The sequence below is a fragment of the Nesoenas mayeri genome, assembly GCF_963082525.1.
Source record: "Nesoenas mayeri genome assembly, chromosome: 14".
Classification (NCBI taxonomy): domain Eukaryota; kingdom Metazoa; phylum Chordata; class Aves; order Columbiformes; family Columbidae; genus Nesoenas; species Nesoenas mayeri.
Window position 1 is genome coordinate 14,920,787 of NC_137556.1, and position 14,008 is coordinate 14,934,794.

Here is a 14,008-nt window from a genome sequence, read left to right on the forward strand (position 1 = left end):
GTTGAGCTGAATATCTATCAATTATGGAACTTTAATTAGAGTAAGCAACCTGCTGTGGGAAATGGGTTTACAGAAGGTGAGGCTTCTCTTCAGAAAAGTGATCTCTAGTCACTCTCCTGGGCCGGAGGAGGCAGGTCAGCCTGTGTGAGCCTAATCCTTCACAGGCTCGCTCGGGCTTGAGTTCCTCTTGGCCTCCGGAGCTTGGAAGACAAAGGTTTATTCTTCCAGGCCATTCAGCAGTCGTGTAACTGCTGCTGCCCAGATCTGCATCTTATTACTTACTCCACACACTTTGATTTTGCTAGTTGGCATTCAGTTTGCTCTCTGCCTGCATGTGTGCTGGTTTGCAGGAGGAGGTGGCACCATCCTGGGCACTTCTGTAGCACAAACCAAGCTCCAGAAAGAGATGAATCCCAGATTAGTACCCACAACTATTTGTTGTGCCCAATTTAAGGCCGGTAATTCTGTCACCAGATCACAAAGCCCTTTTCAAAGGGAGATGAATATTGGACTTTTGTTTTTACATGTACAGCATTTCACTTCCATTTCTTAGGTATTTACTAAACCTGAGTGGGAGATTAACCTGAGCTAATCATGTGAAGGGCCATGCATGCCTTGACTCTCTGGTCTGCAGTCGAGTGAATTATTTTTGCAAATATCTCGCCTTATATCGCAAGACACTTTTTCTCCTTGTTTGCCTTGTAAGCTTTTGTGATTTCTCCCCCCCAGCCCATTCTGCCCTCCCCGTTCCCTGCTCCCCAGTCAAATCACGTTTGATTGTGTGAGTTCCACAAATGCAAGTCCTTAGTAACTCTTACTCAGCTTTATCTATACTATTGTTTCTCACCAAATGACCATGATCATCCCACCAGGTCATTAAGAGATGTAGGTGATGAGTCCAAAGGAGACGGCATCCTTTGGGCAGGCTGACAGGACTGCCCTTGGTTCTGTATCCTGGCCTGCTGCTGGCTTTTTGCTTCCCTCTATGTGTTGCATTGCGGAGCCAGCTGAGCTCCACATTCCCAGATATTTGGGAAATGAGGCATGGGCAGATAGTTGAGTGAGCGGGCTCCTTACCCACCACGAGCTGTGCTCTGCTCTGCTCTCAGTCAAAGCTCTTGCCGAATTCTAGATCAGTATTGCTGTTGCTTTTAGTAATCATCTTCCTTCCTGAGATGATGTGATAGTGCTGAAGGATTAGTGATGCAGACTTGAAACTGAAATCTGGGGTGATACCTCTAATGAAAATAGACTTTACATTTCATGCAAATAAGTGGCTGTGGATGTTGGTGGGATCCTGCTGCCTCTTGGACTCTTCACTTCCCCAGGCACAGGCTGCACCAGAAGCAGCATCACTATTTAACGTGTCCCAGATGCTTCGTGCTGAGTCAGCACCTGGATTGTTCCAGCAGCAGCATGCGTGTGATCATCTTCCTCATTGTAAAGACAAAATGAGTTTCTAAACTTTGGAGTAACCACCGATCTTTATCAGCCTTTCTGGATCGTATAAGGAGAATATACAGTTCTTTCCCATAAAACTGTTTATAGATCAGATATTTACCACAAAATACTCTCCACAGCAAGTACTGTGAGGTCATTAGCTGTAAGGCATGTGAAACACCCTATAGTGTAAATGACACCTTGTTTTGAGATCCAGAATATCACAGTATCACAGTATGTTTGGGATTGGAAGGGACCTCAAAAGATCACTAGTCCAATCCCCCTGCTGGAGCAGGAACGCCCAGGTGAGGTGGCACAGGAACATGTCCAGGTGGGTTTGAATGTCTCCAGAGAAGGAGACTCCACAACCCCCCTGGGCAGCCTGTTCCAGTGTCTGTCACCCAGTAAGAGAAGAAGCTTTTTCTCAAATTTAAGTGGAACCTCTTATGTTCCAGCCTGATCGCATTACCCCTTGTCCTATCATTATTTGCCACCGAGAAGAGCCTGGCTCCATCCTCATGGCACTCACCCTTTATATATTTATAAACATTAATAAGGTCACCCCTCAGTCTCCTCTTCTCCAAACTAAAGAGACCCAGCTCCCTCAGCCTTTCCTCATAAGGGAGGTGCTCCACTCCCGTAATCATCTTTGTTGCCTTGATACACTATGTCTGATACACTATTCCGTGACTGGTGGACACTGCAGATTAGCTCACCGTGGGGAGCAAACCTCAGTTAAAATCCCATTCTGCGTGTCCACCTCCCGATGGTGCCATCACTTTAGAACACCCTGGTAAGGAGGGCATGAGGGTGGTTGTCCCTGAGCTCTGAGCCTCCTTCAGGACAGGGGAGATGTGTGTGGTCATGGTACACCTTTGTGTGTCCCTGCAGCAAGCCGCTCAGACAGTCCTCGTGGAATAACTGCTTTTTTGGTTTTATTTTTTTTTCAGAATAGCAAACCTGAAGATACAACTGGCTAAGCTTGACAGCGAGGCCTGGCCTGGCGTGCTGGACTCTGAGCGGGATCGTCTCATATTAATTAATGAGAAGGAGGAGCTCTTAAAAGAAATGCGATTTATTAGCCCCAGAAAATGGACTCGAGGAGAAGTGGAAAGACTGGAGACGGAGAGAAGGCGGCTGGAGGAAGACCTTCAGGCTGCTAGAGACACGCAGAGCAAAGCTCTCACTGAGAGGTAGGTTCCCGGGTGCAGGACAGAGCTCGCCTTGGTGGACAGGAGGCGATCGGGAACAAGCAGCAGCATCCCCGACTGGATGCTGATAGCCGCATGCCCACAGATTGCCAGGAGACTGCTTCTGCTTAGGAGGTTTCTGAAGCCATCTCCCAAAAGGAACCGCCTGCAAGGCTTCCTCCCCAAGCAGGGAAAGGCTGTTGTTCCTACAAACGGATCCTCTGTGAGAATGTGAGAAATGCTCAAAATATCCCAGGATGATGTTAGCGTACTACGATGTTTCTGTATGCAGCCAGCACCTCGCAGCAGCTTCGGCAGTTGCTGTGCAGTCTGGAGCTCGGTAAATGTCAACAGATGGAATTTTAAATTTTTAAAATTTGTTGTTTGTTCTGAGCATCCTCGGATGTGATTCCTGTAGGAACTGGTATTTGACAGGGCTGTGGGAGTTGCACGGAATATCCTGTGAATCTCAATGAGCTGAAAAAAATGCCAGCTATCCTCCCTAATTTTACTTGTGTTGCAGAGGGCGATCTCAGGAGAATGTACAGTGAGGATGAATACTGCATTAGGCACTGCCTGCAAGCGCTTTACAATCTGGATGTGGGTGGCTACAGCAATGTTACTTTTAGCTGCAGCCTCCTAAATATATATGGAATAGGCATGTTGCATTCACTATTGCTGTGGCTCTATATTTTCATTTCTTCTACATGCTCAGTGTCCAGACTTTGGCAGTTTTCTACATAGCCTTTTCATGGTTTTATCATGCTGGAAAAAATATAGGCATCTCAGATATTTCAGCTGCAGGACTTTTACCGTCCTAAAATATCTGTGGTTCGACAAGTGTTTCTGGTCTTGCCATAAGATGAACACTTGCATTTGTGATGTTTAGGAATGTGGTCCTGTTCTAGTGTGCCTAAGAAACAGCACATTTCTGGAGAAGGATTTCTTGCCCAGAGGCCTATTAAGTCAGGGTATGAGCACCCACGTGCATGTTTGTCTCTCAAACCAGCTCAGGTGTGAATTATAACTGAGATGTTGCTGAAGTCCATAACCCATATAAAGCCCTAATGAGGTGGTTAATAACTAAATCATGTAAACCTTAGTCATCCATAGACCTTACTGAAAGCAGGTGAAAGCATTTACACCTTTATTAGCATGGTAAATACAAGAATGCAATAGTGTATAACAAGCAAAATCAGACAGACTTTTTTTGAGTGCTGATCCTAGAAACATTAACTTTTATAGTACTAGCTCTAATTATTTTCTCTTGTGAATGTTTGCAGGATTGAGTTCCACATTTTAAGAGTATTGGAAGTTGTAAATACCTATGTATCTTGACCAAATTCTGACCCTCATTAAACTCTGTATTCTTAACTTTTGTAGGATTTCATAGAAAAAATAGAATTTTCCTTTATTTCTCATTTTAAGTAGGAGCTTTAGCTCATCTTCTTCTGTCTTCTCTTAGACTGAAATTGAATAGCAAAAGAAATCAGCTTGTCCGAGAACTGGAGGAAACGACACGACTCGTTGCGCTGTTGCACACGCAGCTGAAGAGGTACGTACCTGTTACAGGCGCTGTGGGTGCTCTCACCGCACACCGTGTAACTGCCTTTTCCTGCTAACGATTTCATCTCCCAACGGAGACGTCTAAAAGGCCTCTCAGTTACAGCACTGACCTCAGACCCCTGTGTAGTCAATGGAAAGAGCAGCCTCGAGGATTATACATCCCACTCAGTTTAGATGTGGTGGTGCCTCTGTGTGACAATAGGAGGAATTTCTGTGATCCCTTCCATTTTTGACATGTAGCATTTAGGTGACTAGCGATAGCTGAGGTTTTTTACTAACGTTTGAATTGCTGAAGTATTATATTCATAAAGTATGTTAAAGACAGCTTAACATCCACCCAGCAAGTGAAGTGAATCTTAGTGATGCAACTACACATTAATGTATGACTGTCATGATAATATTTCTCTAAATTAATTCCAAGTGTGCTGTTGCTTGCAATGCAGACAATGTATTGAGATATCCCTGAATCTCTTGTGGTGCGTTTGGTATATAGAAATGTTCCTGCAATCGTAATGTGGTCTGGTTGCACAGGCTGTAGTTCTGGAAGAGCATAGGATTACTCTTTTCAGACAAATGCATGACTGCAGGCAGTAAGGCCAAATCATCATGAGCTTAAACGATGCTTTTATAATTTTGATTAGGAAGAGAGTTTGGTGAAGTCGTTGTTTGGTTGAGGTTTTTCCTCTCGGTGTGTACTGAATTTACTCTGTTTGTAGCTTCTGCTCCACTTGGATTCTGTTTCATTTTGTGAAGATGACACCGAAAACACTGGAAAGAAATCATAGTGCAAGACTGACATGTAAATAAGCCACCATGGAGAATAGCTATCTGTGATGCTCTTATGCAGTGGAAATGCATCCTATTTTCATTTCATCTAGCTGATTAGGGATCTTTTGAGGTGACTGAGAAGCATGTGAAACTAATTTCTTCCTAACTATGTGGCCAGTGTTCTTGGCATGCTCCTTCATAAGAATAAGCATTTGTAATTAACCCCATCATGCAAAATGTCTGGCATTCAAAGGTATGCACAAAATGAAGCTGAGCCCAGTTTTTTGACAGGGGAAAGATTAATAAAAAACTTTTCCCTTTCAATAGTGAAATACATTGGAAAGCTGTAAATTTTGTTACTGCTGCCATGGTCTATATATATTACCAAAATGCAAAAATATTTAACGTGTTCCAGTTACGTTTCAACCAAAAGCTTTTTTGAACAAACATGATACAGTGCACATCTGTCATACAAATGCAGAAGACATTTTGTGCCAAAATTATACTAAATTCTGCCTACTTGCCTTTTTCTCATAAGGTCATGGGCATAATTGTATGGATGCAGCTTCTAGCTTTTAGCCCATAAATAAGGGATTATTAGGCTTATTAACATCCTCACTGTGTTTCAGTGGGTAACTTAAGCCACTTATACATATGCAGAATTTTTTTAACAGATAATCCATATCTGAAGTGAGGGTTAAGGGTCTTTATACACAGTCAGTAACAGGCAAGGTATTTAATATCTGGAGCAGGAGTGTTGGTTTAAGTGGAATTTCTAGGGCTGGTATATGTTGTAGTTGGTACTGGAGGATTTGTTGGGTCTCTTGGGCAGAAAACAGTGTGCTGTGGTGTCTGGGCTTTCTCATCTGAACAGGCTTCTATTCAGCACCTGCTTAAAATTAATTTTGCTGTCAGTTACGTTCTGAAACTACATCTCTAGGAATAAGTAATTCATGAGAACTGATTTCACAGCCCAGCCCCAACTCTTGCTCTCCTGGCCCTGGATTCCTCTTTCCCGTAGGTAAATCCTGCCGGGTTTCCAGGGAGTTGTGATGTTGCCTTTTGGCTGGGGGCCCGAGGTTGAGGCAAATGGAAGGAAATTTCCGCAAGGTCAGGCAGTTGGTTGCAATAGCTTCATCTTCTTGCATGGGCCTTGCTGGTTTTGCGGTCTGCTTTGGGGATTAAAAGGAGCTATAGATTTCCATCCCGACAGATGTGGGAAGATAATGTTGTCACTAAGTTTAATGGATTTGAAGCTATTCATTAGAGTTGTTTTGGCTAAACAAGGAATGTTATGAGGTTGATATGGTGAGTAGAAAAATGTGTATGAACTGTATTTATTTTTATTGAAAAGTGACTCAACTTTTCCACTCTGTAGACTGTGGTTCTGGGTTGTTGTGGAGACTAATGCGTATGGCCTGAGCTAACAAAGCACAACGTACCATGTGGGCTGAGTGATCTGGTGACATTGCAGTGTTTTCCTGAGAAGTCAGGAGATACAGCGTGATGGTTTTCTGACTTGTTTCCTTCAGTCTCTCCACCAGCATGCTTTCCCTCTCCTCGAGTAGCAGCCCTGGTTCCCTTGCATCGAGCAGAGGATCTCTTGCCACCTCCAGCCAGGACTCGTCCACCTCAGCCAGTTTCACTGACCTCTACTACGAGCACCTGGAGCAGTTGGAGCAGTTGGACTCGGACTATCAGAACAAGCTTGACTTGCTCTTAGAAGGAGCCACTGGATTCAGACCGTCAGGCTGTATCACCACTATTCACGAAAACGAAGTAGCGAAAACTCAGAAAGCAGATACCACCAGTCGCGTACAGGCTCTGAGATCATTGTCTGGTACTCCAAAATCCATGACGTCGCTGTCTCCAAGGTCATCTCTCTCTTCTCCATCTCCACCTTGCTCTCCACTGGTGATAGACCCACTCCTAAGTGGTGATGCCTTTTCAAGCCATATGGATTTTGATGATGCAGAGATAAGTACAAATCTCTCAGAACTCGCCCTCAATACTGGGAGCGGCAACTGTAGACTAGAAGAGCCTAGAGCAGCAGATAAACATCTAGGTCAAGGTATGGTGACAAACTGTGTGCGTGCACATGCATGCATTTATTTTTAATGTAGTTTATAAAACACAGAGAGGCAAGTATTTCAAAAGCTGTCAGTCATCTTGATATCTTTGTGTTGAAAACTGTATTCAGCTGTCTGTTCTACCTTGCTTGGGAGAAAGGGTTGGTATTTTAATTTGTACACAAAAAATACTGCTGATCTGATGAGTCTTACAGAAGATTGTACCGAAGTGTGTTTTTAGTGCACACAAATTACAGGGATTTCATGTGCAAATGTAAATGCTTGTGGTGGGGCACCTGGTTTAATTTGGCACTTATCTATTCAGGATGTCATCTAGTGCTTTGGGTCTGAACCTTAGAGGCATGTAGTGCCATGCTGACACAAACCTTTTGGCCAAGCTCTTAAGGGTGAGTGGGAAAGGCATTTAGTTTAATAGTTAACAAATGATAATGAAGATCCTTCCCTGTCACTTCGGCATACACAGCATCTTACTCTGGTTCCCAGTAAATCAGTGGCAATGAATTTATTAACTTGAGCTGAACAGACATGTCAGGGCTGTGCTTGAATTTCTGTTGTTTTGAGGGGGATGGTCTCTTAGCAACAAGAACATGTTTAGATTGTGAACATGATAAAATTAGACATTTAGAGATAGGGGATGTTCTCATACATGCATATGGCCTGTTGGTGGGTGGGAAGGGTTCATCGCTTTTGAGAACGGTGGCTGGAATGAGGTGGATGGAAGGGAGCAGAGTTGGGTTAAATCCAGTGGAAATGAGTGAAACAACTGGATTTGTAACTGCAGTGAAGAAGAGCTTTAAAGGCAATATAAACTTGCAACTTGTAGTCATACGAACCAGCAGTGCCATTTGTTTCTGTTCTTCACAAGATTACAAACCAGCTTGTGTGAATAAAGGCAACTAGCACCATGTTATCACTGCCTTCTGCGCTAGGAGGGCTGATACTATTTAAAATACAATAAAAGACAGGCGTGCGGTTCTTCCCCTTTGAGCTACCATTTTCCTACAAGGAAAAGGTTTTATACATTTGAGTAGGAAACAGTAATTATTCTTATTAGAACTAGGTGCTGATTAGTTTTAACCTTTTTAGCTCTTCAAGATTTGTCAGGGCTCTTAAAGTGAAAGCTCGGGTATTAAGCAGATTAAGTGATTATTGCTGTTAGCCAGTCAGCAGACAAAATAATCACCATAAGTAGTTTATTTCAGGGCTATAACAAGATGAGATTTTACTCCTCAGGCATTTTTTAGGGGGGCTCGGTGTGACACCCGAAACACGGCGGCTGGAACTGGGGTGGTCGGTACTTGGTCTCATGGCCAAAGCACGCTCACGTGTTCCTGTAAGCAGAGCTCAGTAGTATATATCTGAGGGATTTGCTTTTTGTTTCTGTTAGAACAGAACCTCTGCTATCTTTGAAGCTAGAATAAGGTTTCCTCTCTCACCTGCATGACACCTGAGCGGTGTAGGTGAAGCTAAAAGGAAAACCTGAAGCCTGGTAGATGTGGTGTTCTCTGAGGAAATGGCACAGGTGAGGACAGTGCAGGATGTGGCTGTTCAGGGCTGTGATGTGGTGTGTCCAGGAGAGCCCATGAAAGGGAAATGGCAGGAAGTGAAGAGCAAACTCTAAGTTCTTGATACGAGTGGGAAGAACAGGTGAAAAAAATACAGGAAGTGCTATCTGCCTGCTTGGAAATATAGAAGAGAGTCGGGTCATTTCTGAAGTCTTCCATAAACTTTTTTTAGTGTACTACCTCTTTGGAGACTTAAAGCAGAAAATCCAAGTTTTGTGTTAATTACCCCATTACAAAGTTACAGGTTCAGTGTATGTGTGAGACTTGCAGGGCTGAGTTTCCAAATCCTTCACAGAAAACCAAAAAGTAAGGTAAAGGATGGCTGCATGCTGAATCCTTTCCAGGGAACTGCTTCATCTCCATTCAGGTTTACACTTTAGCATTCCGCTGCACAGACAGACCCTTCACTGCTGGTTTTGTGCACCCCCCCGTACAGTGGTCAGTAATGAAGACTTTCTGGGTTGGAATGGCTGATTGTCACTGGCAGTTGAAGGAGATGAACAGGTTGAGGTTGCTGAGTCTTACCTGCCGTGTCCCTCCTATTTCACCGTGTGGCGTTTCTGGGAGCGGCGCGTGAAACTCAAACAACTTGATCTGAAAAGCCGGCCAGCGGGGAAGAAATCATTTTTGTATTAAAACCATGGAATAGGAGGTGCAGAGCAGCACTGAGGAGAAAAGAAACATAGTTTTGACCCTGCACCCGTCCCTCCAGCACAGCCTATGATCAAGAGTGCAGCAGCAGCCAGGCAGGAGGGAGGATGGATTAAACTGTGAATGCCAGTATTAAATGCATCCATTTGTTTCAGTGAGTGACTGATATATTGTGTTACAGATGCTAACATTTATTCATGTGGTTTGGCCTAAGGGGAGGAAGTTTGGACATTTATTTCTGTCCGGCTGTTCCATGGGAATACCAAGATGAAAAATACCATTCAGTCATGTTGTCAAAAAATACATGGATAAATGGGCCCAAATTGCACGTGTGCACTCAATATATTGACGTTACCTGTAGCACCCTCTACTGTTAATTGTAGAACAAGTCCTTAAGTCCTTGCATTATTCCATAACCCTATGTGGAGCTTGCACGCTTTTTGCACCAAGATTTTTTCAAAGCTATATTTAATTCTTCAAGTCGCTTTGAGACTGGGGAAAGAAAAATCAAACCAAAAAACCACACAAACTGGTTTGCAATAAAGAAAATATGGGATGGAAACTATATATTGATTAGGGGGCATGTGCTTTCCTTAGGCTATGGGGAAGAGGGACCACTTCTGAAAGACAAAAGCCCCTTGGACAGGAACGCAGAAATGCGATGGCTCAAGTGAAAAGGTGCAGAATTTGCACAAGTGCCCAGGGCATATCTCCCTGTTTTGTAGCACAAGAAATCTAAGTCAGGCACCACTCCTTGCTTCAACTTCCTTGGTTTCTCCTCCTTACCTCCTTTCCCTGCATTCCTGCATGTGGTTTCTATTTTGAATCCTATAACCTCTCCTTTCCATGTTCAGCCACCTAACCTGGTCTTTCTGGACCTATATTCCGGGTAGGCTAACCTTTTGGGTTCAGGGTGGTGTGTTTTTTGCTGTTTCCCCTCCTTGAAGCTAAATTTTTGATGTAAGCTCTCCAGGTGGGATATGCCCCTCAGCATGAGCAGTGTTCGTTTGCCTGGCTGCTGCTCTCTGGGGTAGCTCAGACCAGCCCCTGCTTAAGGCTGACTTGCAGTGGAAGCTGTTTTGTTGGTTCCGATATGTAACTTCACTGGAATTCACAAGTTCTCCTTCCTCTGCACGTTGCCCACCTTGTCCTGGGCACCTCTCTGCCCTCCAGGTGCTTGTGAAGCCTCTCTGTGCGTCACCTGCGAGGACCTGTGCCCATGGAGGTGCGGGGGCAGCCACGCGGCACCACCGGGGTGTAACCTCTGCCTGTGCGCACACGACTGCAGGGAACAAGTATGAAATGGGCATGGACTGTGCGATGAAGCCCTGCTCTCACCTCCACCGCATGGGCTGTTCCTCTGGTTGTCCAGGGGCTTTTTGTTCTCCAGGGCACGTTCCTGAAGCACTAACCTGATGGTGGCTGTTGAGCGCAGCCCTCCCTGCCTGTGTCCTCTCTGTCTGCGGAATCATGCTGTTGCTTAACAATACTTGGGTGGGGGAAAAGTGCAATTCAAGGGGAGGATAGGACAAAAGCTGCTGCTGATCCAGACAGTTCGTTTTCATTAACACCTGTTTCTGTTTTCCTCTGTGCTTTTCTGATAGGTATAAATACAGCTGGAGGGACGGCACTGAAGGTGGCGTGTGTGTCAGCTGCAGTGTCTGATGAATCTGTTGCTGGAGATAGCGGGGTGTATGAGGCATCTGTACAAAGGTAGACATCAGATCTCTCTCTAGGAAGAAGCCAATGACTCTGCTTTGTGCACAGGAGTCAGCTGGTATAATACCAATTATGATCTTTTTTGTCATTTTGTGGCTGAACTTCTCAATCTCAGATTTCTTAACACTTCTGAGAAAAACATGAGCAGGTTGAATTTGATTATCAAAGTGACCCATGCTTCCCATAATAGAAGCAGCTGAAAGCAAGCGCACGGAGAACTGTTTGAACAGCCGGTGTGTTTGTGGAGGTGCTGGTAAGCTGTGACTGCTGCCTTGACGGGGGTAGCAGAGCCATCTGGCGAGTGTAAAGTTCCCTTCTTGTCACTCAGCCGTACTGATATCAATGACAGCTCTCAGTCAGCCCAAGAGGGCTTTGGGTTGTTGAAGGCGGTCAGCAGAAGCACCTTGAGCTGCCTCGTGGACGTGTAAGCGCTGTGGTGCAGCTCCCCAGTGCCTGGAGCCAGTTTGTGGTTCCGCAGGACTCACAAGTGTGGAGCTGACAGTCAGAGCTCGGCCTCGCTGCTCCTGTGGGGCTCGGGGCCTCCTTACTGCTTCCTAAAGCTGTCTGGGGTGCTTTGACAAAAAGTTCACTGGAAGGTACCGATCTTACTGATACCTGGTTTAGCTGCATCTAACATGGGGTTTCTTACTATTTTATTGGCATTGTGATGAATTGCTGGGTCAGTTCTTGAAAGACACAACTGTAGAGGTGAAAAATTCTTCACCTCGTATCCCCCCCCATTCATTACGTTCATTAACGCTCTAGATAAATGAGTAGTTTTTTATGTTTACAGCACAATGCGCTTTGACAAGAACATGCAGTGCTTCTGTAAAGCAGAGCGCATGGACCCAAGACAGGCAGTCACAGCTGGGTGTCTTACAGCCCCTGTGTCCCCACAACAGGACACAGCACTGCAGCGAGGACAGGAGGGATAAGGTGTGGCAAGGACACAAGGCATCCCACACACACTCAACGCATCTGATGTTCCTTAGTGTCCTTTGGGTTGTTGACTTACCAGCCTTTGTAATGACTACAGCATCACTGTGGTGCCTGTGATAAATGGTGAGGGCAGGGTGAGCCATTCAGTTGTCCTCTGTAGCTGAGATGTAATGAAATATGAGCGAGTGCTAAATAATATGGAAAATACTTAGAAGAATGCTAATCCTCTTTTAATGTGCTACAGCATAGCCTCTGAGTCAATTAGACAACATACGTACTTTTGGGGACTTTCAGCACATAAAAGCCTTGGAGGAGGAGTACACTGGGAGGAGAATGATGCAGGTAGTGGTTCTGAGTAACACCAGGCAGTGCACTCTGTCACTCTTAATGTGCTTAGGGAAGTTTGGTTTCTCAAAGGAATGAATTAAATCTAATCAAACTTGAGAATTTTTGCTGTCATGATGCAGAACAGGATTGCAGTTATTAAGTCTCATTTCTGCTGCTGGGCAGTCAGCTGTCTTTACTCAAATCCAGCCAAGGGGACCCTTTAAAAATTCCCCACTGCCTTATTTTTGCAGTGTCTTTTGTGTGGCTTTTCTTGGCAGTGGAGGGGAAAGGCATATGACTTTCTGCTGATAAGCACTGTAATACATACCTCTGAGGATGATTGCACTTCTTAAATGGGCTTTCTTTTAGCTGCTAGTTTTACAAAATCCATATAGCCAACCCCTGAATGGAAGGGCAAACACCTTGTATCACCTAAATGCTGGCACTTCAATAAGAGGGAAATCAAGGTCTAAATTGTCTTTGGTTTCTTTCAGACCATGTGTGTCAGAAGCGATGGCGTTTGACAGTGACGATACAGAAGCAGTTGGGACAGCTAAAGTGCAAATTGCAATGAGGTAAGCACTACACATTTTTATAGGATTTTCCTTCAAATGGAAAGAATGATAGATGGGATGTAAGAGACAATGCTTTCTCTTTTCTTATCCTGTTTATCCTGTCCTATTAGTATTAACTAATGAATGCCCTCTGGAGTGTAATTGAGATTCGCATTCGCCTCTAGGAGGTCCTTGGCCCAGTTATCCTCTTTCACATCAGTGAAGATCAGTGGGTGACGGTGTGGTATGAGGTGCAAACCAGCAATGGGAGCACTGATAGCGCTGGGCTGGAGAGAGCCTTTTGCTGGCTTGCAGTCCTCGTTAGCCTGCAGCTGGTGGGGAAAATCTGCTGAGAGTAAATGGAATCGGAATCATTGGCCACACTTGAATCCCATATCTTGGGTCAGATGTAGGAAGGCGGGTACAGAGCATCTTCCTTAAATGACTTAGCGGAAGATTATTTATGATTTGAGCAAAAATAAATAGCGCAAAACTGTCTTGTCGTGGCCATCAATGGTAAAACAATAGTTACCCATCATATCCTCACTGTTGTATTTCTACTTGTAACTTTTTTATGTTACAGTTGTAATATAAGGCCTTTCAAAAGGTTTTAGTTACAATACAGCAATTTTGCTAGACCCCAGGAAAAGCAGTGTGTCTTAGGTCAGATCTGTAGTCTGTCATGTCTGAACTTTGATATTCTGGACTGTTCTGAATTCTAGATGTTCTGGTAGCAAAACTTCACATAATATGAAACTGGTTTTGTTTTAAACAAAGCCATGGTCCCAGTATAGTTTTGTCTTGTTCGTAAATTTTTTATGTTTGTTTGTGTTAATGCAACAAGTGGAACACTGGTTCATGGAGTCCAAGGCAGACATCTTTACTAATACTGCTTTTTTGTATCTTTCCAATTCAGATATGATGACAAAAATAAACAATTTGCGATATTGGTCATCCAGCTGAGTAACGTTCCAGCACTGCTGTTACAACCAGATCAAAAAGTGTGAGTGGGTGAAATAAACATGCTTAAGTATTTGTATGTGATTCCAGTGGGAATTAAACAGATGTTGGTTTTTGTTTTTTCACACTCTTAAAAATCGACCCTTTTTGAAATGGTTCTACACTTTGCTACGTGTAGCGACATTTGTGAATTGAATAAGCTGACAAAAACTCAATTCATTTTTGCGTAGCTGTTTCTA

The 14,008-nt window shown here is 44.1% G+C and overlaps 1 protein-coding gene across 2 annotated transcripts in view; it reads left to right on the plus strand.

Annotated features, from left to right (window-relative positions):
- Window positions 1-14,008, plus strand: part of WWC1 (WW and C2 domain containing 1) — a gene marked incomplete at both ends in the record, with an annotated part of 66,049 nt that overhangs the window by 43,718 nt on the left and 8,323 nt on the right. For both annotated transcript variants that reach the window (XM_080353484.1, XM_080353483.1), the window contains 6 exons: window positions 2,391-2,633; window positions 4,096-4,185; window positions 6,497-7,035; window positions 10,875-10,983; window positions 12,750-12,830; window positions 13,726-13,812. In XM_080353484.1, coding sequence (XP_080209610.1) covers window positions 2,391-2,633; window positions 4,096-4,185; window positions 6,497-7,035; window positions 10,875-10,983; window positions 12,750-12,830; window positions 13,726-13,812 — 1,149 coding nt within the window. The remainder of the gene's footprint in view (window positions 1-2,390; window positions 2,634-4,095; window positions 4,186-6,496; window positions 7,036-10,874; window positions 10,984-12,749; window positions 12,831-13,725; window positions 13,813-14,008) is intronic.